This window comes from Salvelinus namaycush, chromosome 4 (assembly GCF_016432855.1).
Source record: "Salvelinus namaycush isolate Seneca chromosome 4, SaNama_1.0, whole genome shotgun sequence".
NCBI classification, from domain to species: domain Eukaryota; kingdom Metazoa; phylum Chordata; class Actinopteri; order Salmoniformes; family Salmonidae; genus Salvelinus; species Salvelinus namaycush.
In genome coordinates, this window is record NC_052310.1 from 72851656 (window position 1) to 72878024 (window position 26369).

Genomic DNA, 26369 nt, shown 5'->3' on the forward strand with positions numbered 1-26369 from the left:
AAAACGTAGTTAGATCATTAACATGCTTTTTGGAATTCTGAAATTTATTGGGAAAAAATGACTAAACTATAAAACTAGCTAGCCAGCTATGGGTAACTGTAGCTAGCTACCTGACAGGATTGCTCGCTAGCTACATTAACTTACAAGGTACATTAATAGCTTTAGGTTGGTTGTTTTTTAAGCGCAACTTCAAGATTTCCACCAAGGACGTTTCCTCTGTGATCGTCACTCTCCTTTGCTTGGGTAAGGGACATTTGAGATACACTCAGATGTGACGATGTAAAACGTCATTCAAGGGCTGAGGGTTTAGTGCCGAGGGCTGTCTACTTCGAGTTTGAAACGCTGCCTTAAAATAGCAGTCCCGGGGCTGAAAAATCTACTTTTTCATATACACTTTAAAAAAAATGAATTAACAAAGAGGCTACTTGAAATGAACTTTGATCACTTTTATTAGAATTTTTACATTGCAAAAAGTCTAAATTATTTTTCAAACCAGGAGGTACCGGATCCAGCCAAATATGTCCCAGAACAAAACAGTGCGGGATCCGGCTCAAATTAAGCACCGGCAACTGATAGATGCACACTCACTACATGTTCATGCTTTTTAAATGTATGTCAATTGTAAAGTCTTTTGTCTGTAATGTCTTTCGTTATATGTCGGACCCCAGTAAGACTAGGCGTCACTATAGGGATCCGAATAAAACAAATCAAATCATAACATTGAAAGTCATTGCAATCTTCCTAAAAAATAATGTTTTTATTAGTATCAGCATTCTGTGCTTTAGTGGTCATAAATAAACAATGTTAAGGAGGGGTCTGTGTGTGTGTGTGTGTGTGTGTGTGTGTGTGAGAAATCGGCTTATTGTGCAACTTGTAAAAAAAATACATATTGATAGAAGACGACAAAAAGTCCTGACCAAGCTTCTGATTATCATACATATTTATTTTAAAATCAGATCTTGTGGACATTGGTTCTTAGGTATGTGCGTGTTCTGTTTAATCTTCAGTGGGTGAATTCAAAGTCTGTCATCAGAAAGAAAAACGAAAGCGAGGGAAGAAAAGTGCATCTCATACAAAGGAAAAAATAAGGACACTACTGAGAAGAGAGCGCCACATACACACACAGACACACGCAGCCTTCCCGCTATAACACTAACACACAGATTGCTCATCAAGTCTTCAGTCTACACAGACGATCACGTTCACTTCTCACATGAACAAAGTCCTAGGCTACGTCCAAAACGGCACCCTTATTCACTATATAGTGCACTACGGTTGACCAGAGCTCTATGGGCCAAACATGGTGCACTATATATTGAATAAACGTGCCATTTGAGTTGCAACCTATTAAAGTTGACGTTTCAGTTTGTATGTTTCTTTCAGCAGGCAGATGCAGCACTGAGTCGGAGGAGGAGCCTCAGAGATGGAGGGATGGGGTGGAGGTCCCCCTGGCGGAACCCACTGACATGGTAACTTCCTGTAAGACAGAGGTCTCAGGGGAATGTTCACATGTTGGTGCTCATTCGTGATTGGCTGTTGGCAGAGTTAAGTTCGCCTTGGCTTCCCTCTCTGGGAGGAGACTGGAGGGAGAGGGAGAGAAGGAGAGGGGGAGGGAAAAACAAGGATGAGTGGTGGACGTTCTCTATAAGCAAAGTAGGGAAAAAGATATCTTAATTCTCATCCTGCATGCTGATGTGTTTACCAGTTTTCAGACGTAAGAACACATACAGTTAACTGCCAAAATAATAGAAACACTTGAGGAAATGAGGGATACAAAGTATATTGAAAGCAGGTGCTTCCACACAGGTGTTGTTCCTGAGTTAAGTAATAAACATCCCATCATGCTATGGGTCATGTATAAAAATGCTGGGCAGGCCATTATTTTGGATACCATGGTTATTAGGCTTGGGTATTTGGAAATAGCCACAGGATGGTTTTTCAATACCGTCAAAACCGCTGAAACTATTTCTTTGATGTTTTCCCAAAAAAGAATGATATTAATAGCTACTTTTTAAGTAAATACCTCCAGTCAACTTGGGCAATACGTTAGGAGATAAAGCAAATCCTGTTCTTCATTTCACCTGTCACATTATGAAGCTTTCCATAGTTCCCCAGAACAGTTGAGCCAGTCACGTGTTTGTAAATAGCACAACGGGAGAACGCAGGAGCAGATGAGTCCAGCTGTGTATTGACAGGGGTCACGTTTTATATTGAAAGTCAGTGTTTGTTTTCATAATAGAGTTTTCCTTCACAGAAAATACATTAGTGCAACACATTCGGCAGAAAATATACTGAACAAAAATAAACGCAACATGCAACAATTTCTACGATTTTACTGAGTTAAAGTTCATACGGAAATCAGTCAATTGAAATATAAGTGATTCTATTGATTTCACATGACTGAGCAGGGGTGCAGCCATGGGTCGGCCTGGGAAGGCCGACCCACCCACTTGGCAGCCAGGCCCACCCACTGGGGAGCCAGGCCCAGCTAATCAGAATGTCTTTCCCCACAAAAGGGCTTTGTTATACAGACAGATATACTCCTCAGAAAAACCTGAGACATCTGTTTTGTGTGACAAAAATGCACATTTTAGAGTGGCCTTTTATTGTTCCCAGCACAAGGTGCACCTGTGTAATGATCACGCTGTTTAATCGGCTTCTTGATATGCCACAAATGTCAGGTGGATGGATTATCTTGGCAAGGAGAAATGCTCACTAACAGGGATGTAAACACATTTGTGCACAAAAGTATAGAAGAATAATGTTTTTGTAGATCTGGAAAATTTCTGGGATCTTTTATTTCAGGTCTTAAAACATGGGACCAACACTTTACATGTTGCACTTTTATTTTTGTTCAGTGCAACTACCCAGATATATATATATATTTTAAAGTTAACCCGCGCTTGCTATTTTCCGCTGTCGCTATGCCCAAGGCTATAAATTCCTACCGCCAGCGGGTAAGTGCAGTTTGCCGTTAAAGACGTGATTTGCATCTCTGGGTAACCCCCATTCAGTGGACTGCTAAGCCCTCGGCAGGCTGCTTTTGCATCTCTGGGTAACACCCATTCAGTGGACTGCTAAGCCCTCGGCAGGCTGCTTTTGCATCTCTGGGTAACCCCCATTCAGTGGACTGCTAAGCCCTCGGCAGGCTGCTTTTGCATCTCTGGGTAACCCCCATTCAGTGGACTGCTAAGCCCTCGGCAGGCTGCTTTTGCATCTCTGGGTAACCCCCATTCAGTGGACTGCTAAGCCCTCGGCAGGCTGCTTTTGCATCTCTGGCGTTTAGCCTCCACTCAGAGCTGTTTTTGTTGTTTCTATAAAAACCTTACATTTGTTGTGATTTTAATTTGATTAAACGTATTTGCCAAGTGGACTTAATGCATTTACATAATTGAGGATGACGCAAAGTGATACACCTAATAATTTACAATTTAAGTAGAAAAATATTGATTATGCCCCAAAAATAACCTACATTTTTGCCATTGATTAATATAGTATATATCTGAGGGAATCCAAATCAAACTTTATTTGTCACATGCGCCGAATACAACAGGTGTAGATTTTACAGTGAAATGCTTACTTACAAGCCCTTAAACAACAGCGCAGTTCAAGAAGAGTTTAGAAAATATTTACCATGAAGACTAAAATAAAAATAATTGTAGTAACACAATAAAAATAACAATAACGAAGCTATATACAGGCAGCACCGGTAAATGGTTCCTATGCAGTGAAAATGGCACTCCCTAAACCCTTGTTCATCCTGTACATCCGGTGGCAGCTGATAGAATGTCCGTTTGTGAATTCTCAGAGTGGAGAAGTGCAACAGAAGCACACAATTAGTCTGATGCCGAGCAGAAATTACAATAAGCATTTTAGATCCGTTTACAAAACGCTCGTTAGCATATTTAGCTAGCAGCCTCGATGGAAGGTGACTATAACTTGTGCAAATTTTTGGAGCAACTGGGGGGGGGAGAGGGAGTGACTGGGGAGAGAGGGACAGGGACTCCTCTGAATCGAAGGTATTTTATTTCAGAACCCCTGATGTGTGGAAATTAGCTGTGGTGGGTGGCTGAGAGGAGAGGGTGAGGACAGCCTGGAGAGAGGACGGAGTGGACCAGAGGGCAACAAGAGAGAAAATGAAAGGAAGACAAGCAGAGATGGGCAAGGGGAAAGAGACAGAAAGAAGAGAGATAGTACACTGAAAGGGAGGCTGTTTGAGGCTGTTGTGAGGGATGTCCATATCCCAGAGGGAGAAGAGCAAAGAGAAGGCCGCCAGAAAACCCCTGGGAGAACCCATGCACAGCGGTACCTTGACGTGTATCTGGTTGCGCAGCACGGCAGCTCGTAGGATCATGGCTTTGGCTCGCCTCTGGAACTCTTTGCCCATGTGGATCGACTTCTCAAACGTGTGGCTCCGCTGATCGACATCCCGCGCATACAGGATCTAAGATGAAGAGAGAGAGTACTTCATTGTCTGTCTGTAGAGAAACGTGCTTGGCATCTCAAAGAGAGAAGGGTGGAGAGAGACAGGCTGGGGATAAGAGTGATGTGACAAACCATTTGGGTCACTGTCAAATCAACATACCATGTTGCATTACAAGTCTTGCATTACAAGACAACTAAAGAGTGATCTGAGCTCATTTTGTGTGCATGTGTGTGTGAGAGAGATGGGGGGTGGATATGTGTCTTGACTCTTGAGTGTGTGTTACCTTGCTGTGTGTGAGTCTATACGTGTGTGTGTTACCTTGCTGTGAGAGTCTATACGTGTGTGTTACCTTGCTGTGTGTGTGTGTGTTAGCTTGCTGTGAGAGTCTATACGTGTGTGTTACCTTGCTGTGTGTGTGTGTGTGTGTTAGCTTGCTGTGAGAGTCTATACGTGTGTGTGTTTGTGTGTTACCTTGCTGTGAGAGTCTATACGTGTGTGTGTGTGTGTGTTACCTTGCTGTGAGAGTCTATACATGTGTGTGTTACCTTGCTGTGAGTGTGGCTGTGAGTGTGTGTGTGTGTGTGTGGGTTACCTTGCTGTGAGAGTCTATACTTGTGTGTGTGTGTTAGCTTGCTGTGAGAGTCTATACGTGTGTGTGTGTGTGTGTGTTACCTTGCTGTGAGAGTCTATACGTGTGTGTGTTAGCTTGCTGTGAGAGTCTATACGTGTGTGTGTGTGTGTGTGTGTTACCTTGCTGTGAGAGTCTATACGTGTGTGTGTGTGTTACCTTGCTGTGGGAGTCTATACGTGTGTGTGTTACCTTGCTGTGAGTGTGTGTGTGTGTGTTACCTTGCTGTGAGTGTGTGTGTGTGTGTTACCTTGCTGTGAAAGTCTATACGTGTGTGTGTGTGTGTTACCTTGCTGTGAGTGTGTGTGTGTGTGTGCTACCTTGCTGTGTGAGTCTATACGTGTGTGTGTGTGTGTGTGTTACCTTGCTGTGAGAGTCTATACGTGTGTTTGTGTGTGTGTGCTACCTTGCTGTGAGAGTCGAAACGTGTGTGTGTTACCTTGCTGTGTGTGTGTTAGCTTGCTGTGAGAGTCTAAACGTGTGTGTGTGTGTTACCTTGCTGTGAGAGTCTATACACGTGTGTGTGTGTTACCTTGCTGTGAGAGTCTATACGTGTGTGTGTTACCTTGCTGTGAGAGTCTATACGTGCGTTGATCAGTCCCTCCAGTATGAGCTGGGTCAGTTCATCCTCCAGAGACAACACTGTGGTGTTGAAGGACTGGGACATCTTAGTCATGTCTGCAGACACGTACGGGCTGAAGTACTGACACACACACACACACACATTAACATCTTATTCATACATCCGCATGAAAAGTACAGAGATACTGTCGGCACGCACACACATGCCCCTCACCCACATCACTACACCCACACCACTATACCCACTACACCTAAACAAAACAACAGTATAGATTAGAGCAGACCTTCCTGCAAACACACCCAATAATACTGGCCATGGGAGCAGGGGACAAAACCTGCTCTGAATGTTTCATGTTCATTTTTTGACTACATATTTATAACATTACACCAGCGTAACTCACACCCTCACACAATCATCCCACTGTGGTAAAACAGAAAAGGCACACCAAGATGTCAAGTAGAACTAATTTAGTGCATAGATTAAATCACGTTAGCAGAACCACCATTTTGGTGCCATCCTCTACCTGCTGGTCCAGTTAACCCTGGTTATCCATCCTCTACCTGCTGGTCCAGTTAACCCTGGTTGTCCATCCACTACCTGCTGGTCCAGTTAACCCTGGTTATCCATCCTCTACCTGCTGGTCCAGTTAACCCTGGTTATCCATCCTCTACCTGCTGCTCCAGTTAACCCTGGTTATCCATCCACTACCTGCTGCTCCAGTTAACCCTGGTTATCCATCCTCTACCTGCTGGTTCAGTTAACCCTGGTTATCCATCCTCTACCTGCTGGTCTAGTTAACCCTGGTTGTCCATCCTCTACCTGCTGGTCCAGTTAACCCTGGTTGTCCATCCACTACCTGCTGGTCCAGTTAACCCTGGTTGTCCATCCTCTACCTGCTGGTCCAGTTAACCCTGGTTATCCATCCTCTACCTGCTGCTCCAGTTAACCCTGGTTATCCATCCTCTACCTGCTGGTCCAGTTAACCCTGGTTATCCATCCTCTACCTGCTGCTCCAGTTAACCCTGGTTATCCATCCTCTACCTGCTGGTCCAGTTAACCCTGGTTATCCATCCTCTACCTGCTGCTCCAGTTAACCCTGGTTATCCATCCTCTACCTGCTGGTCTAGTTAACCCTGGTTGTCCATCCTCTACCTGCTGCTCCAGTTAACCCTGGTTGTCCATCCACTACCTGCTGCTCCAGTTAACCCTGGTTATCCATCCTCTACCTGCTGGTCCAGTTAACCCTGGTTGTCCATCCTCTACCTGCTGCTCCAGTTAACCCTGGTTGTCCATCCACTACCTGCTGCTCCAGTTAACCCTGGTTATCCATCCTCTACCTGCTGGTTCAGTTAACCCTGGTTGTCCATCCTCTACCTGCTGGTCTAGTTAACCCTGGTTATCCATCCTCTACCTGCTGGTCCAGTTAACCCTGGTTGTCCATCCACTACCTGCTGCTCCAGTTAACCCTGGTTATCCATCCTCTACCTGCTGGTTCAGTTAACCCTGGTTGTCCATCCTCTACCTGCTGGTCTAGTTAACCCTGGTTGTCCATCCTCTACCTGCTGGTCCAGTTAACCCTGGTTGTCCATCCACTACCTGCTGCTCCAGTTAACCCTGGTTATCCATCCTCTACCTGCTGGTTCAGTTAACCCTGGTTGTCCATCCTCTACCTGCTGGTCTAGTTAACCCTGGTTATCCATCCTCTACCTGCTGGTTCAGTTAACCCTGGTTGTCCATCCACTACCTGCTGGTCCAGTTAACCCTGGTTGTCCATCCTCTACCTGCTGGTCCAGTTAACCCTGGTTGTCCATCCACTACCTGCTGGTCCAGTTAACCCTGGTTGTCCATCCACTACCTGCTGGTCCAGTTAACCCTGGTTATCCATCCTCTACCTGCTGGTCCAGTTAACCCTGGTTGTCCATCCACTACCTGCTGGTCCAGTTAACCCTGGTTGTCCATCCTCTACCTGCTGGTTCAGTTAACCCTGGTTGTCCATCCACTACCTGCTGGTCCAGTTAACCCTGGTTGTCCATCCTCTACCTGCTGGTCCAGTTAACCCTGGTTGTCCATCCACTACCTGCTGGTCCAGTTAACCCTGGTTATCCATCCTCTACCTGCTGGTTCAGTTAACCCTGGTTGTCCATCCACTACCTGCTGGTCCAGTTAACCCTGGTTATCCATCCTCTACCTGCTGGTTCAGTTAACCCTGGTTGTCCATCCACTACCTGCTGGTCCAGTTAACCCTGGTTGTCCATCCTCTACCTGCTGGTCCAGTTAACCCTGGTTGTCCATCCACTACCTGCTGGTCCAGTTAACCCTGGTTGTCCATCCACTACCTGCTGGTCCAGTTAACCCTGGTTATCCATCCTCTACCTGCTGGTTCAGTTAACCCTGGTTGTCCATCCACTACCTGCTGGTCCAGTTAACCCTGGTTGTCCATCCACTACCTGCTGGTCCAGTTAACCCTGGTTGTCCATCCACTACCTGCTGGTCCAGTTAACCCTGGTTATCCATCCACTACCTGCTGGTCCAGTTAACCCTGGTTATCCATCCTCTACCTGCTGGTTCAGTTAACCCTGGTTGTCCATCCTCTACCTGCTGGTCCAGTTAACCCTGGTTGTCCATCCTCTACCTGCTGGTCCAGTTAACCCTGGTTGTCCATCCACTACCTGCTGGTCCAGTTAACCCTGGTTGTCCATCCTCTACCTGCTGGTCCAGTTAACCCTGGTTGTCCATCCACTAACCTGCTGGTCCAGTTAACCCTGGTTGTCCATCCACTACCTGCTGGTCCAGTTAACCCTGGTTGTCCATCCACTACCTGCTGGTCCAGTTAACCCTGGTTGTCCATCCACTACCTGCTGGTCCAGTTAACCCTGGTTGTCCATCCACTACCTGCTGGTCCAGTTAACCCTGGTTGTCCATCCACTACCTGCTGGTCCAGTTAACCCTGGTTGTCCATCCTCTACCTGCTGGTCCAGTTAACCCTGGTTGTCCATCCACTACCTGCTGGTCCAGTTAACCCTGGTTGTCCATCCACTACCTGCTGGTCCAGTTAACCCTGGTTGTCCATCCTCTACCTGCTGGTCCAGTTAACCCTGGTTGTCCATCCACTACCTGCTGGTCCAGTTAACCCTGGTTGTCCATCCACTACCTGCTGGTCCAGTTAACCCTGGTTGTCCATCCTCTACCTGCTGGTCCAGTTAACCCTGGTTGTCCATCCACTACCTGCTGGTCCAGTTAACCCTGGTTGTCCATCCACTACCTGCTGGTCCAGTTAACCCTGGTTGTCCATCCACTACCTGCTGGTCCAGTTAACCCTGGTTATCCATCCTCTACCTGCTGGTCCAGTTAACCCTGGTTATCCATCCTCTACCTGCTGCTCCAGTTAACCCTGGTTATCCATCCACTACCTGCTGCTCCAGTTAACCCTGGTTATCCATCCTCTACCTGCTGGTTCAGTTAACCCTGGTTATCCATCCTCTACCTGCTGGTCTAGTTAACCCTGGTTGTCCATCCTCTACCTGCTGGTCCAGTTAACCCTGGTTGTCCATCCACTACCTGCTGGTCCAGTTAACCCTGGTTGTCCATCCTCTACCTGCTGGTCCAGTTAACCCTGGTTATCCATCCTCTACCTGCTGCTCCAGTTAACCCTGGTTATCCATCCTCTACCTGCTGGTCCAGTTAACCCTGGTTATCCATCCTCTACCTGCTGCTCCAGTTAACCCTGGTTATCCATCCTCTACCTGCTGGTCCAGTTAACCCTGGTTATCCATCCTCTACCTGCTGCTCCAGTTAACCCTGGTTATCCATCCTCTACCTGCTGGTCTAGTTAACCCTGGTTGTCCATCCTCTACCTGCTGCTCCAGTTAACCCTGGTTGTCCATCCACTACCTGCTGCTCCAGTTAACCCTGGTTATCCATCCTCTACCTGCTGGTCCAGTTAACCCTGGTTGTCCATCCTCTACCTGCTGCTCCAGTTAACCCTGGTTGTCCATCCTCTACCTGCTGGTCCAGTTAACCCTGGTTATCCATCCTCTACCTGCTGCTCCAGTTAACCCTGGTTATCCATCCACTACCTGCTGGTCCAGTTAACCCTGGTTGTCCATCCACTACCTGCTGCTCCAGTTAACCCTGGTTATCCATCCTCTACCTGCTGGTTCAGTTAACCCTGGTTGTCCATCCTCTACCTGCTGGTCTAGTTAACCCTGGTTATCCATCCTCTACCTGCTGGTCCAGTTAACCCTGGTTGTCCATCCACTACCTGCTGCTCCAGTTAACCCTGGTTATCCATCCTCTACCTGCTGCTCCAGTTAACCCTGGTTATCCATCCTCTACCTGCTGGTCTAGTTAACCCTGGTTGTCCATCCTCTACCTGCTGCTCCAGTTAACCCTGGTTGTCCATCCACTACCTGCTGCTCCAGTTAACCCTGGTTATCCATCCTCTACCTGCTGGTCCAGTTAACCCTGGTTGTCCATCCTCTACCTGCTGCTCCAGTTAACCCTGGTTGTCCATCCTCTACCTGCTGGTCCAGTTAACCCTGGTTATCCATCCTCTACCTGCTGCTCCAGTTAACCCTGGTTATCCATCCACTACCTGCTGGTCCAGTTAACCCTGGTTGTCCATCCACTACCTGCTGCTCCAGTTAACCCTGGTTATCCATCCTCTACCTGCTGGTTCAGTTAACCCTGGTTGTCCATCCTCTACCTGCTGGTCTAGTTAACCCTGGTTATCCATCCTCTACCTGCTGGTCCAGTTAACCCTGGTTGTCCATCCACTACCTGCTGCTCCAGTTAACCCTGGTTATCCATCCTCTACCTGCTGGTTCAGTTAACCCTGGTTGTCCATCCTCTACCTGCTGGTCCAGTTAACCCTGGTTGTCCATCCTCTACCTGCTGGTCCAGTTAACCCTGGTTGTCCATCCACTACCTGCTGCTCCAGTTAACCCTGGTTATCCATCCTCTACCTGCTGGTTCAGTTAACCCTGGTTGTCCATCCTCTACCTGCTGGTCTAGTTAACCCTGGTTATCCATCCTCTACCTGCTGGTTCAGTTAACCCTGGTTGTCCATCCACTACCTGCTGGTCCAGTTAACCCTGGTTGTCCATCCTCTACCTGCTGGTCCAGTTAACCCTGGTTGTCCATCCACTACCTGCTGGTCCAGTTAACCCTGGTTGTCCATCCACTACCTGCTGGTCCAGTTAACCCTGGTTGTCCATCCTCTACCTGCTGGTCCAGTTAACCCTGGTTGTCCATCCACTACCTGCTGGTCCAGTTAACCCTGGTTGTCCATCCACTACCTGCTGGTCCAGTTAACCCTGGTTGTCCATCCTCTACCTGCTGGTCCAGTTAACCCTGGTTGTCCATCCACTACCTGCTGGTCCAGTTAACCCTGGTTGTCCATCCACTACCTGCTGGTCCAGTTAACCCTGGTTGTCCATCCACTACCTGCTGGTCCAGTTAACCCTGGTTGTCCATCCACTACCTGCTGGTCCAGTTAACCCTGGTTATCCATCCTCTACCTGCTGGTCCAGTTAACCCTGGTTATCCATCCTCTACCTGCTGCTCCAGTTAACCCTGGTTATCCATCCACTACCTGCTGCTCCAGTTAACCCTGGTTATCCATCCTCTACCTGCTGGTTCAGTTAACCCTGGTTATCCATCCTCTACCTGCTGGTCTAGTTAACCCTGGTTGTCCATCCTCTACCTGCTGGTCCAGTTAACCCTGGTTGTCCATCCACTACCTGCTGGTCCAGTTAACCCTGGTTGTCCATCCTCTACCTGCTGGTACAGTTAACCCTGGTTATCCATCCTCTACCTGCTGCTCCAGTTAACCCTGGTTATCCATCCTCTACCTGCTGGTCCAGTTAACCCTGGTTATCCATCCTCTACCTGCTGCTCCAGTTAACCCTGGTTATCCATCCTCTACCTGCTGGTCCAGTTAACCCTGGTTATCCATCCTCTACCTGCTGCTCCAGTTAACCCTGGTTATCCATCCTCTACCTGCTGGTCTAGTTAACCCTGGTTGTCCATCCTCTACCTGCTGCTCCAGTTAACCCTGGTTGTCCATCCACTACCTGCTGCTCCAGTTAACCCTGGTTATCCATCCTCTACCTGCTGGTCCAGTTAACCCTGGTTGTCCATCCTCTACCTGCTGCTCCAGTTAACCCTGGTTGTCCATCCTCTACCTGCTGGTCCAGTTAACCCTGGTTATCCATCCTCTACCTGCTGCTCCAGTTAACCCTGGTTATCCATCCACTACCTGCTGGTCCAGTTAACCCTGGTTATCCATCCACTACCTGCTGGTCCAGTTAACCCTGGTTGTCCATCCACTACCTGCTGCTCCAGTTAACCCTGGTTATCCATCCTCTACCTGCTGGTTCAGTTAACCCTGGTTATCCATCCTCTACCTGCTGGTCTAGTTAACCCTGGTTATCCATCCTCTACCTGCTGGTCCAGTTAACCCTGGTTGTCCATCCACTACCTGCTGCTCCAGTTAACCCTGGTTATCCATCCTCTACCTGCTGGTTCAGTTAACCCTGGTTGTCCATCCTCTACCTGCTGGTCTAGTTAACCCTGGTTGTCCATCCTCTACCTGCTGGTCCAGTTAACCCTGGTTGTCCATCTACTACCTGCTGCTCCAGTTAACCCTGGTTATCCATCCTCTACCTGCTGGTTCAGTTAACCCTGGTTGTCCATCCTCTACCTGCTGGTCTAGTTAACCCTGGTTGTCCATCCACTACCTGCTGGTCCAGTTAACCCTGGTTATCCATCCACTACCTGCTGGTCCAGTTAACCCTGGTTATCCATCCTCTACCTGCTGGTTCAGTTAACCCTGGTTGTCCATCCTCTACCTGCTGGTCCAGTTAACCCTGGTTGTCCATCCTCTACCTGCTGGTCTAGTTAACCCTGGTTGTCCATCCACTACCTGCTGGTCCAGTTAACCCTGGTTGTCCATCCACTACCTGCTGGTCCAGTTAACCCTGGTTGTCCATCCTCTACCTGCTGGTCCAGTTAACCCTGGTTGTCCATCCACTACCTGCTGGTCCAGTTAACCCTGGTTGTCCATCCACTACCTGCTGGTCCAGTTAACCCTGGTTGTCCATCCTCTACCTGCTGGTCCAGTTAACCCTGGTTGTCCAAAGTGGCAGCCAATTGACACCCTAGAGCTATGGTCAAAAGTAGTGCACCATATAGGGAATAGGGTGTCGTTTGGGACTTATCCCCTGTAGATGTTTGCCGCTAGGGGTCAGAGTCATTCAGAATCCTCAGCTAAATGTAGTTTTGATCGCTGCCTGAGCTAGAAGTATGACAGAGAGAGACGTTTTGTATCTGATTCTTTCCCTCCAGACGCATGATTGCGTATTATTTAAGTTGATGGGGGAACCCTTGATTGACAAATTGATTATTAGAACTCAAACATAGTTGTGAGTGTACAAGGAAGACAACAGAATACCCGATGGTGATGTTCAGTATTATATGGAGTACTGGAGAAAAAATGTTTCTGTCCCGTTCGTCTCACCTGTATGAGAGCTCTGTTCCTGATCAGTGTGTAGAGGGTCTGTACGTGGGGGGCCAGGTACATGTCTAACAGCAGGTTATCCTGAGAGAAAAGAGAGTGGCAGTCTGAATTTAGGACAGCTTTCAAACACGTGTTATCAACATCATCATCAACATAATGAAACCGCATCATTGGTTTCAACCTTTCAAATCATGTTACCTGCTTTAGTTACTTTGTTTCATTCCCGTTTCCAGCTTCTACTCTACCTGTTTTGTGTTATTCACACCAATGCATCATTAGTATTGATTACTGATCTTAGATCTTTAAAACATCAATCTCACCTTGATCTCATTCAGCATTTTGAGACAGGAAGCATACTTTGACTCGTAGAACTTAAAGATGATGTCACGGACCTGAGGTTCCAACTCTAGGAATAATTTAAAGGAGCTGGGACGACAAAGACATGAATCAATGATGGTGGACAGTAGGACATGAACACACACAGTTTATACAGCAGAACACAGGCGTACACACGCACACACCTGCTTGAGATGACGTTTTTCTGCAGCTCCTGTCTGTCAAAGGTGGCGAGGGCACACATCCCTCCGTACACAGCTACATTACTGGGGGACAGGAGCTGGAGACGCACGCACACACAATCAATAACGCCATGCAGTACAGGACATTGGTTCATCAACTGAAACAAAACTTTGCATTTGTCTAGTAGCAATTGTTGATAAACAATAACACATGATGGAAAACTCTACATTCATCAACATTTAGTTTATGCATGTTCTTACTTTCTCTGGCCACAGGGGACTGCGAAGGTACAGAGCTCACTTTTAAAAAGGCAACTCAGGGAAGTCACAGACTTCACCTTTAAGGTACTACACAGACAGAAAGACAGGCACTTGCAGACAGGCACAGCCAGACAGGCAGACAGGCAAGCCGACAGACAGGCAAGCCAACAGGCCTCAGTGAAGTCACAGACAGGCAGACTAACCTCAGCGAAGTCACAGTGGTCGAAGGAGGCCAGCAGGAAGCACTTGGCTGCTTGTTTGTACTTTCTGGAGGCCAGCTCTGCTAGGCCTGGGGGACAGAGCCAGACAGACGGGGAGGAGGAATAACAACGAGAGGTCAAATTAACCTGGAAGAGCGTGTGGGGAGAAAAGCCGGTAAGAGCACAATGGATTAGTCGGTTTAAAACGAATCAATTTTCATTTAAACAAATTATTTGCATGAGCGTCTGCACCTTTTAAAGGTTGGCATCTGTTGTTAGCGTGTTTGTTGAAGGTTGGCATCTGTTAGTGTTTTTATACCTTCTAGAGAACGGGTGAAAACACTTATAGTTGAAGTCGGAAGTTAACATACACCTTAGCCAAATACATTTAAAAACTCAGTTTTTCACAATTCCTGACATTTAATCCTAGTAAAAATCCCCTGTCTTAGGTCAGTTAGGATCACCACTTTATTTTAAGAATGTGAAATGTCAGAATAATAGTATAAATATTGATTTATTTCAACTTTTATTTCTTTCATCACATTCCCAGTGGGTCAGAAGTTCACATACACTCAATTCCTATTTGGTACCATTGCCTTTAAATTGTTGAACTTGGGCCAAACGTTTTGGGTAGCCTTCCACAAGCTTCCCACAATAAGTTGGGTGAATTTTGGCCCATTCCTCCTGACAGAGCTGGTGTAACAGAATCAGGTTTATAGGCCTCCTTGCTCACACGCTTTTTCAGTTCTGCCCACAAATGTTCTATAGGATTGAGGTCAGGCTTTGTGATGGCCACTCCAATACCTTGACTTTGTTGTCCTTAAGCCATTTTGCCACAACTTTGGAAGTATGCTTGGGGTCATTGTCATTTGGAAGACCCATTTGTGACCAAGCTTTAACTTCCTGATTGATGTCTTGAGATGTTGCTTCAATATATCTACATCTTTTCCTGCCTCATGATGCCATCTATTTTGTGAAGTGCATCAGTCCCTCCTGCAGCAAAGCACCCCCACAACATGATGCTGCCACCCCCGTGCTTCACAGTTGAGATGGTGTTCTTCGGGTTGCAAGCCTCCCCCTTTTTCATCCAAACATAACGATGGTAATTATGGCCAAACAGTTTGATTTTTGTTTCATCAGACCAGAGAATATTTCTCCAAAAAGTACGATCTTTGTCCCCATGTGCAGTTGCAAACCGTAGTCTGGCTATTTTATGGCAGTTTTGGAGCAGTGGCTTCTTCCTTGCTGAGCGGCCTTTCAGGTTATGTCGGTATATGACTCGTTTTACTGTGGATATAGATACTTTTGTACCCGTTTCCTCAAGCATCTTCACAAGGTCCTTTGCTGTTGTTCTGGGATTGATTTGCACTTTTCGCACCAAAGTACGTTCATCTCTAGGAGACAGAACGCGTCTCCTTCCTGAGCGGTATGACGGCTGTGTGTTCCCATGGTGTTTATACTTGCGTACTATTGTTTGTACAGATGAGCGTGGTACCTTCAGGCGTTTGGAAATTGCTCCCAAGGATGAACCAGACTCGTGGAGGTCTACAATTGTTTCTGAGGTCTTGGCTGATTTCTTTTGATTTTCCCATGATGTCAAGCAAAGAGGCACTGAGTTTGAAGGTAGGCCTTGAAATACATCCACAGGTACACCTCCAATAGGCTAATTGACATCATTTGAGTCAATCAGAAGCTTCTAAAGCCATGACATCCTTTTGTGGAATTTTCCAAGCTGTTTAAAGGTACAGTCAACTTAGTGTATATAAACTTCTGACCCACTGGAATTGTGATACAGTGAATTATAAGTGAAATAATCTGTCTGTAAACAATTGTTGGAAAAATTACGTGTGTCATGCACAAAGTAGATGCCCTAACCGATTTGCCAAAACTATAGTTTGTTCACAAGAAATGTGTGGTGGGGTTGAAAAACGAGTTTTAATGACTCCAACCTAAGTCTATGTACATTTCCGACTTCAACCGTTGTACACAGCAAATTGGCCATTGTTACCTACATGTTGATTTTTCAGTGTGTTAAATGAACACACATTGGTGTAAAATAACCCCAGTTTTGGTATTAATACTAGAGTTGAATCAAAACCACACGCATCATTGTCATATTTCCCAGCATGCTCTTTTGCAGGCAGATTTTTTTAAATTGTTTGTTTCAATATCTATGTTTTTGCACATTGAGTAATTAATCTTATGCTACTCAAATATAAAACAGACATACATTTTCTAAACTAATCCAATATATTACTTACTACTGAAATGGTTGCTCCAGTTTAGATGCTTTAGGTAGTCTCATATTTAGTCTTAGCCAACCCTGGCAGTCATTGTGAATGCAGGTTGTGGGTGATTTTTGCCAAAGTTTGGATATCCCCACTCTGGCTGAATTTCAATAGGAATTACACATCAATTTGCAAACCAGCATAATGTGACTTGCAAGCATGCTGTGGCCTGTAAGACATGAGTTTCATGCAACTTTATTAGGGTGAAACTAGGACCTAAAATTAAGGCATATTAAATAAGTATTCTATTGTGTAATATGTTATTATTCAAATGACAATAAAGCTACTGCATTCGTCATTATGTTCTTCATTCTCTCTGGTAAATTTTACATACACAAAAACAAACATTTGAAATCTGTACCGAAATGCAATATATTTTTACTTGAAATCAAATAGTAAAATCTCTAGAATTAGTCAATAACAACAAAACATCTACGAATTCTTACAACTCTATCATAGGTGTAACCCCTGACTTGATTATATTTATTTTATTTGAGGTACTTTAAGTTTTGAAACGCGTAGTGATTTTTATTTATTTGCTTTATTTTAATTAAGAAACATACAATAACATTAAGAAAAATATATACTTGTAGTGATGTCCTATTTTTATTTGCTATTATTGTAATTTGAAATGTAATAAAAATAAATAAAAATAAACAGATATAATAAAAATAAAGATAAAGAGCTCTCTCCCAATAACAGCTAGTTTAAGTTCCCTTCCCTACCTCAGACCACTCCCAGACAGCCCTTGCAAAATTCTTGCCTGAGAAATGGCTTTTTTTGCTAACAAGCTATTTTTGGCCATTTTATGAATCATTTCAAATTCCTTATATTAAGCAAACCAGTAGGCACAATTTTCTTTTTTTAATTGACGATAGCCAGGGGCACATTCCAACACTCAGACATCATTTACAAACAAAACATTTGTATTTAGTGAGTTCACCAGATCAGAGGCAGTAGGGATGAGCAGCGATATTCTCTTGATAAGTGTGTGAATTGGACACTTTTCTGTCCTGCTAAGCATTAAAAATGTAATGAGTAGTTTTGGGTGTCAGGGAAAATGTATGGAGTAAAAAGTACATTCTTTTATTTAAGAATGTAGTAAAGTAAGAGTAAAAGTTGTCAAAAATGTAAATAGTGAAGTACAGATACCCAAATATTTTTGCTATTTTTGCAACCGGAATTCTGGGCAGGTAAGCTGGCGGTTGTGCGAAAGGGCTGGGTTTTGATGAATAAACAAGTTGTTGTAGGTGTGTCGAGGTTTGGCCCCTCAGTGGCCAATCAGAACGTGCTCCATGGCTAAATATGTGGTTGCTTCAAGTTGTGCATTTACAGTCTTTTATGTATTGCGTTGTCATCAACTCCAATTCAAATGTTAGTCCGTTATAACCTAGTTCGTTAAATAGCCTGCCCCATATTTGCAAAATATTTTGAACATGTTTGGAGTCCACATTGTTCTAATTGCATTCACACGGATATAAACAGTAGCCTGTTGTAAATTGTAGTCTGGACATGGCAAACATAGTCAATAAGTAAGATTAAATTCACTAGGCTATTGATAAGGCCTAAAAAAGACAGTGTACAATTATAATCAAAATGTAATAAATATTTAACTTGTTTTAAAAAGGTAATGCCTGAAACTGTATTTAGACACCATAAAGGCAGACTATGAAGGGTTTTATGCACAGCCAAACGTTTCACAGGAGCTGGATAAGGAGCCAATACAAAGAGAGCGGGGGAATGTCCACTCACCGTTATACTGCTATTAATGTCATGTTTTATAAACATCATGGAACCATCTTGGCGATCATATTTGCACTTCTCCAGAAATAGCATTGCATTCGAGCCATGTATGTTCTCACCATAAACCCATGGATGGTAAATCTTTCTAATAAGTTAATCAAATTAAACAAAAACAATCAGTCTTTTAAATCAACAACAATATTTCTAAATAGGATCGTGCACACGTAGGCCTAAGAGCTTCGGCAGGAGGCATGGATGTTTGTCCTATCCACTGAATATAGCTTATTCAATAGTATACACTAACCCTTCAACAGGCATAGTTATAACAAACATGTAGCCAATTGGCTTCCATATGAAAAAATTAGCTTACACACATTGCATTCGCATTTTGAAAATGCACCAAATGTTCGAGCCATGGACAATTGGACATTGCCCAAATGTTATAATAAGATTAGGCTACCATAGCCGTTGATATGGCCCGTTAGTGACATCGCCACGTGAAAGGTAAACAAACAAACAGGCTAATAGCCATGGCTACAAGTGGATTCAGCACCAATGACAGTGATCGTAATTCCTGCGATTTGACAGTTAGGTGCAAAAGATGAAAGTGGAAGACTAGGCTACTGTGCGCCTCCGCTGGCAAAATCGATGCCATAACCAATTGCGTTACAGCTAAGACCAGCTTTTGGTGAGTCTTAAATATCACCAGTAGCGCCGCTTGAAATTGGCACAATGGCGCACATTTAAGGACACACCTCAAATATTTCCACCACTCCAACCCTAGCGCAAGCAAGCTGATATGACCGGTGACTTACCAACCCTGGTGCCAGAATTGGAAAATAGCAGAGCGCTGACTTTTACAAGTCGAAATCGCCAAAGAGCATGCGTTTGAAAACAGTATGTTATAAAATAGAGCCCTCATTGTTAATTTAACACTGGAAAATTTGCTCTGTACATCTCTTTGTAGCACAACAAAGAGTGAATTACCTGCAGCACATTTTAATTTGGTGAGGACTGACTGACTCTGGCAATCTCTCTCCCCTCGTTGCTGAAACAAAAAGAACAAAGATATTCCCTCAGTAAAGAAGAAGACATTCCTTCAGTAAAGAACATTTCTGGGTTTGTCTTTTAGAAGACAGTAGAAGACTTAAGTTCTCTCTCTCAGAGGAACCCATAACTTACCTCTGCTATCTCTGGAGTGGATTCAGCTTTGCTCACATAACTAAGGACGTGGGACCAGTTCTGGAGGTAGACGCTAACCTGATAGATGAAAACACATTTCAGTAAGGAACCCTATAGGACACAAATTTCAAGACTGCCCTCTAGTGTTTGTCAGTGGAGTTACTCAGATCACAGAGAAAGCAAGTTCAAGCGAGTGAGGGAGAGAGAATGAGAGAGGAATATCAAATCAAATCTCATTGGTCACATACACGTGTTTAGCAGATGTTATTGCAGCGAAATGTGTAGCGAAATGCTTGTAAAATAAAATTGCCTTGGGGCTAGAAGCTCGGCTGCCCTCTCTATTGGCGCCCTTAAAAAAAAAATATCCCTTCTGCTCTCTGGACAAAAAATAATACATCAGAACATTGACCACTAACTATAATGATGACATACCTTGATGACATTAAGACACATGTTTATTACATGCTTGGCGCTAGTGCAGTAGTCTCGGGCTCTGGAGTAGCACTTGAGGGCGTTGCTGAGGTCACCGCAGTCCAAGTAGTGGTCCCCAAGATCATCATGACCCCGCCTGAAGTGAAAATAAATAGTATTGAGAGGGTTCGGGTCAGTACCAGAGGGGTGGAAGGTAGCCTAGCCGTTAAGGGCGTCGGGACAGTAACCAACTAGGTGGAAAATCTGTCGATGTGCACTTGAACATAGCACTTAACCCTAATTGCTCCTGTAAATCGCTCTGGATTAGAGCATATGCGAAATGACTGAAATGTCAAACATAGGCAGGAAAGGAAAATGTCTGTTTCTTCCCCTTTGGCCTGAACAAAACACTATGCAGAATGACTTTAACTTTACAACTTTTCATTGCAAATTACCTTACATTAAAAACTAGTACTACTTGTCAACTACTCAGTGATTACTTCTAAGTGATCAATATTTAGAAATCAATCCAGCACCTTACTCAGGCCGATCCTCTCGGAGGTGAGGATTATTCAAATCGGGTTTATTATCTACTTGGTGCTAACAACCGGAGCTTCTCCCACCCACCTGATGCTCTCTTTGATGGAGTTGCCTTTGTAGTTCTTCAGGTCAGTGTCCAGTTTCTCCAGTTTGAGCAGGGCTTTTTTCCTGGTCGACTCGGCCCACGCTGTGTCCAGAGGAGGGGGATCGACTGCCCCGCCCTCCACAACGGCATCTGTAGCCACCTGGACCTCTCTGAATACACACACCTCAAATGAATCAAACACTCAACGAAAAGAACTGAAGACACTTTCCAACAATAAGCTAAGCTAGGCCCGAGCTACAGCTACACGTACCTGGTGGCCCGAGCTACAGCTACACGTACCTGGTGGCCCGAGCTACAGCTACACGTACCTGGTGGCTTCTGTGAGTTTGCGGTGGATCTCCTCGTACACGTCAACGTTGAAGGTCCTGTGGACGAAGGACAGGGCCATCTTCAAGGCTTCAGCCCGGAGCTGGGGACAGTGCTCTGCTATGAACTGCAGCCTCTCAATGCGCATCAGACCACTGTAGCTGGACGCATACTGCTCCAGGTCCTAGAGAGAGAAAGACCGAGACACACACACCTCAGTGAGATTTTTCACTCAATATTACACATACCGATTCTATAGATTAATTTGATCTCAGTAGAAACGTGTAATTTGTGTTGTATTGGAGTCCAGTCTACATGAAACAAGTGGGCCTTTACAATATTAGTAGGGGGAAACCCTGGATAGATTCATACCAGCGTGGGGTTTTCCACCACATAGTTGACATCTGGTGCATTGTGCTGGTCCTCTTGTGGGTCAGCATCTATCTGCATGGGCTCCACAACCCCCTGAAGAAGAGAGGACATACACTGAAAAGTGTCATATAACAGTGTGGAACAATCAACGAGGGGAATACTGACTGCAATATGGCTGTCCCCGGCTAAAAAAAATATTGGTTGACCTAGAGGGAGTCCGATAAGCAATTGATTTGATTGTGCCCATCTGGGCTCAGACTTGCTGCTCTGGGCTTAAAAGAAAAGACAGCGAGTGACTGTGTGACTAGCACCCGTTGTCACTCTTTCCTCCCTGCTGCAGTGACCACCAGCATTAATCGTGCTGTCCGTGTTGCTGAAGCCGCAACATAATTACAGCCATTTCTGACTGAAAAGTTCTGTTACTGAAATCCCATTTGTTTAGGAAAAACATTCCCTATTCCTTCAACTTTTGCTCTCATTACGTGACACATGTAAGCATCCCATGGATGTGACCAATAGGGCCTGACCTATAGCCCATCATAATCACATCAATAAATTGGTTATAACAAACTCGGGAACGCCGTAACAGCAAAATGGATGCAGAGGACGTGACAAACTTGAAACAGGGGTATGTTTACTGGTTGCTAATGAGGTAAAGGGGAAGTCAGATGGGTGGAATAAATGTGACTAGTTGTGGAAAATACTGGAGATGAAGAAATACAAGGTAAGGAGCCAGCACTGCATGCATATTATGTGCTCCAAACAGGTGCGGTTAGATTACAATATCATTTCCCTGACCGTTTGGAACAATGTAAACAAAACAAATTATAAGCGTACCAGAGAGTGTGTTGTAACATTTTTTTGTAAAGCCTTTATTACGGCAAAGACTAAAAACAGTCGCATTCATTCATGAATGCAATTTCCAAAATTGAACAGTTTATTGTTTAAGCTAATTATTCAAGGCTTGCTTTATTTTAAAACTAAAATGCTTGATTGCATTTCAAAGCATGAATGTTTCGTATGCTGTGTGATGGCATGAACAAATGAACAAATGAATGATACAGTAGCCTATATATTGAAATATAGGCCTAAGTAAGTTACGGTATTAAGACTAAACAGGATGCACTCTTTGGCCCACAGCTTGATGGTGGTTATACAAAGCTGCTATACTAAGCCTACTAATGATATTACTTATTAGAAATTATGATAATAATATAAATGACAATAAGAGGACAAGTAAAAGGTGTGTTATTACTTGTATTATTTTTTCCCGAACATTTGGAACAGTGTAAACACTAAATCAATTATAAATAATACCAGAGAGGCTGTTCTAACAGAAAAAAAGTGAAAAGCCTTTATTACAGCAAAGCAAAGATTTCACAAAATTTGTGAACTTGTTTACTTAACATGTCATTGAGTCAGGCTTGGTGCTCACAGAATAAGCAGGCTATTAAACAAACACTCAAACAGGCAACAGAAGCAGGATCTGTCTTATTTCTGTACATATACAGTACCAGTGAAAAGTTTGGACACACCTACTCATTCAAGGGTTTTTCTTTATTTTTAAATTTGTTTCTACAATATAGAATAATGAAGTCACCAAAACTATGATATACCACATGGAATCATGTAGTAACCAAAAAAAAGTGTTAAACAAATCAAAATACACATTATATTTGAGATTCTTAAAAGTAACCACCCTTTGCCTTGACAGCTTTGCACACTCTTGACATTCTCTCAACCAGCTTCATGAGGTAGTCACCTGGATTGCATTTCAATTAACAGGTGTGCCTTGTTAAAAGTTAATTTGTGTAATTTCTTTACTTCTTAATGCGTTTGAGACAATCAGTTGTGTTGTGACAAGGTAGGGGTGGTATACAGAAGATAACCCTATTTGGTAAAAGACCAAGTCTATATTATGACAAGAACAGCTCAAACAAGCAAATAGAAATGACTTTAAGACATGAAGGTCAGTCTATGGGGAAAATTTCGCAAAAACCATCAAGCACTATGAAGAAACTGGCTCGCAAGAGGACCGCCACAGGAAAGGAAGACCCAGAGTTACCTCTGCTGCAGAAGATAAGTTCATTAGAGTTAACTACACCTCAGATTGCAGCCCAAATAAATGCTTCACAGAGTTCAAGTAACAGACAAATCTCAACATCAACTGTTCAGAGGACTGCATGAATCAGGCCTTCATGGTCGAATTGCTGCAAAGACCACTACTAAAGGATACCAATAATAAGAAGAGACTTGCTTGGGACAAGAAACACGAGCAATGGACATTAGACCGGTGGAAATCTGTCCTTTTGTCTGATTAGTCCAAATTTTAGATATTTGGTTCCAACCTTTGTGTCTTTGTGAGACGCAGAGTAGGTGAACGGATGATCTCCGCATGTGTAATTCCCGTGAAGCACGGAGGAGGAAGTGTGATGGTGCTTTGCTGGTGACACTGTCTGTGATTTATTTAAAATTCAAGGCATATTTAACCAGCATGGCTACCACAGCATTCTGCAGCAATACGCCATCCCATCTGGTTTGCGCTTAGTGGGACTATCATTTGTTTTTCAACAGGGCAATGACTCAAAACACACCCCCAGGCTGATCAAGGAGAGTGATGGATTGCTGCATCAGATGACCTGGCCTCCACAATCACCCAATTGAGATGGTTTGGGATGAGTTGAACTGCAGAGTGAAGGAAGAACAGCCAACAAGTGCTCAGCATATGTGGGAACTTCTTCAAGACTGTTGGAAAAGCATTCCAGGTGAAGCTGGTTGAGAGAATGCCAAGAGTGTGCAAAGCTGTCATCAAGGCAAAGGGTGGCTACTTTGAAGAATCTCAAATATAAAATGCATTTTGATTTGTTTAACACTTTTTTGGTTACTACATGATTCCATATGTGTTATTTCATAGTTGTGATGTCTTCACTATTATTCTACAATGTAGAAAATAGTACAAATAAAGAAAAACCCTGGAATGAGTAGGTGTGTCCAAACTTTTGCCTGGTACTGTATGTATATATATTATATATTTTTTGCTGCTGCTCGACTAAAAGACATCTCGGTCGACCAACCGCCTATTGACCAAACAATCGACCAGTAGACTAAATGGGGTCAGCCCTAGTCTGCAACTAGGTTAACATGGTAATCAATAGTCATACACTAACGTTACACTCTCACAGTGGCCAGATCGCTCATGTCCTACTGGATATTTACATTGGAGACACAATGTACAATTTAAAAAGAGCTTGCTAAACTACTAGCTGACTTAGCTAGCTTGCTAGTTAAATACTCCATGACTGTCAAAAGTGTCTGAACTGAAGCCATAAATTACCAGCGAACAGATTCCTGAAATGCATAGGCACCTTTCTCAAAATCGAGTAGATCATTCTAACACCTAGTTGGTATAGAATAACAATGAATGGAAATATAACGCTGTATATTTAGCTATATGAACTTGCGAAAGTTAGCCTAGCTTGCCAGTACGGCTAGCGGCCCTAACTAGCTACTCGATTGATCATTGCAAGGAGGCTCTCGTGCTTATCGAATTTTCCTCGTTCCCAGGTAAACGCGGGCACAGCCTTCTCCAAGTGCATCCCCGCCACACCGTTTCTGGGTAGAAATGCATTAAAATCGATTATTAATTACCTGAAAGTTGAATACTTGCACAGGCAAAGGCATCTTTTCCCGTTGCTGTCTTTCTGCATCAACAGCGGTTATCACATCCGGCGCATGGGTTCACAGCAGGGATCGTTACGTAACGACGTCTGCTCCGCTCCAGATGTGTCGGATGCAGACGGAAAAAAAGATGAAACATGGTCGAAAACTGATAAGTAGCCTAGCTGTAGCCTGGGGTGTTTTGCAACAGAATCGGCGTAATGAATACACCCCTAGGCTACTACGCTACAGGGACAGATTCATTATGCAGAAATCGATCCGCCATTTCCTGGTTGCAAAAAGTCTGATAGTTCGCTTCGCCTAATTTCAGTTTGTGACAAAACAAGCAGTCATTGGGTAGAGAATCAGTGTACGATCTAAACCGCTGTGAAATGTATATTTCCATAACAAATAATATTGTATATTCATCTGTTTGAAGCTGGCGTGTAAAACCGAACGTAAAAGACGCAAAAACGAAACTTCAGCACGGGAAGCATAGAAGTAGCACACATAGAACAGAAGTACCGCTTCTTATCTTGCTTTCAATGTGAATGAAATATCTATAACTCATATTTCTATGGGAATTTGTTCGGTTCTCCCCAAAAGTTACATATTGTAGCAAGGGCCAGGTCAGCATCACCAGCCAGAGGGCGCTCAGATTCAGATGATTTTATTTTGGAGAGGAAGTTAAATAGTAGGTGGTTTGAGAGGAATCGGAGAAACAGAAGCCGTTTATATTCGCAATGGAAACACATGATGTTGTTTGATTCACTTGCATTTGACTTGGCTACTTTAAATCGCGGTCGTATAAGCGAGCTGCTGAAAGCGATGGTTAAAGCGATGGTTAAAGTTTTTAGACCGATCGAATCAAAGTCAAGACAAAAAGACGATCGTTGAAGAGGATTAAAAGCGCCCGGAAACCTTTATTTATCTCTTCTTTGATCAGATTCTGCTCACTTAATTCATTATTGGTGACCAGTTCCCTGGTGTTTTGTTGTTGCAGTTGAGAGGTAGCACATCGGAGGAAGATGTAAAACCACAGCCATGTGGTTTATTTTCTTTCCATGTAAGTTATTAGGCCTACAATGTAGCTATTTTCTTCATCACAGAATACGTGTTTTAAGTAAATCGGCATACTTAGGGTTATTGTACATTATTGCCACAAGATCTACTAGGAAGTGCAACATTTTCATATAATGTAGCCTAATTCAAAATAATTTATTAGACCACAGACTCTTGCCTCTCTTGTTTACCGTAGGACAGCCGTCATGCACGAAATGGACACAAAACAACTCCTAAACATCCTTTTAAACTTTAAATTTACTTTTTAAGAGCCAATAATGTTGCTAAATCGCATTGTTTTTGCATTCATACATTTTTTTTAAATCACCAAGCCCACAGCAGTCAGACCTGTTTCTATTGGCAGTGCCCCAATCTGCCAGATTTGTGATGCATAATCTTCAGAGAAAAAAAACGATATTTCCAATTTTGACTGTTTTAGATAATCCCAAATTATTAACATTTATTTTATGCATTAGGATTATTTATTTACATCCCTCCTATAAATTATTCATATCTAATTCATAAACCATTCTTTCTCCTTCATGCTATATCTACATATCTATATGT

The 26369-nt window shown here is 44.0% G+C and overlaps 2 protein-coding genes across 2 annotated transcripts in view; one reads left to right on the forward strand and one right to left on the reverse strand.

Moving 5' to 3' along the window:
* Positions 1–431: 431 nt before the first annotated feature.
* LOC120046804 (COP9 signalosome complex subunit 1-like) lies at positions 432–25002 on the reverse strand. Its single transcript, XM_038992320.1, has 14 exons — positions 24732–25002; positions 21084–21176; positions 20714–20895; positions 20387–20554; positions 19781–19916; positions 19349–19426; positions 19154–19214; positions 14139–14224; positions 13678–13772; positions 13477–13582; positions 13157–13237; positions 5620–5757; positions 4310–4444; positions 432–1580 (listed from the first exon to the last, which is right to left on the reverse strand). The coding sequence occupies exons 1-14, from the start codon at positions 24762–24764 to the stop codon at positions 1506–1508; spliced, it is 1467 nt and encodes a 488-aa protein (XP_038848248.1). The 5' UTR covers positions 24765–25002; the 3' UTR covers positions 432–1505.
* Positions 24822–26369, forward strand: part of LOC120046806 (beta-1,3-N-acetylglucosaminyltransferase radical fringe-like) — a 62020-nt gene continuing 60472 nt past the window's right edge. The window contains exon 1 of the mRNA XM_038992321.1: positions 24822–25806. The gene's annotated coding sequence lies outside the window, so the exon portion shown is untranslated. The remainder of the gene's footprint in view (positions 25807–26369) is intronic.

Excerpts from the sequence above, each read along its gene's own strand:
- LOC120046804 (XM_038992320.1), bottom strand. The coding sequence starts at position 24,764 with ATGCCTTTGCCTGTGCAAGTATTCAACTTTCAG. Across the intron at positions 14,225-19,153 it reads CAAATTAAAATGTGCTGCAG|GCCTAGCAGAGCTGGCCTCC; the intron begins GTAATTCACTCT and ends TCTGTCCCCCAG. Across the intron at positions 13,238-13,476 it reads AAATGCTGAATGAGATCAAG|GATAACCTGCTGTTAGACAT; the intron begins GTGAGATTGATG and ends CTTTTCTCTCAG.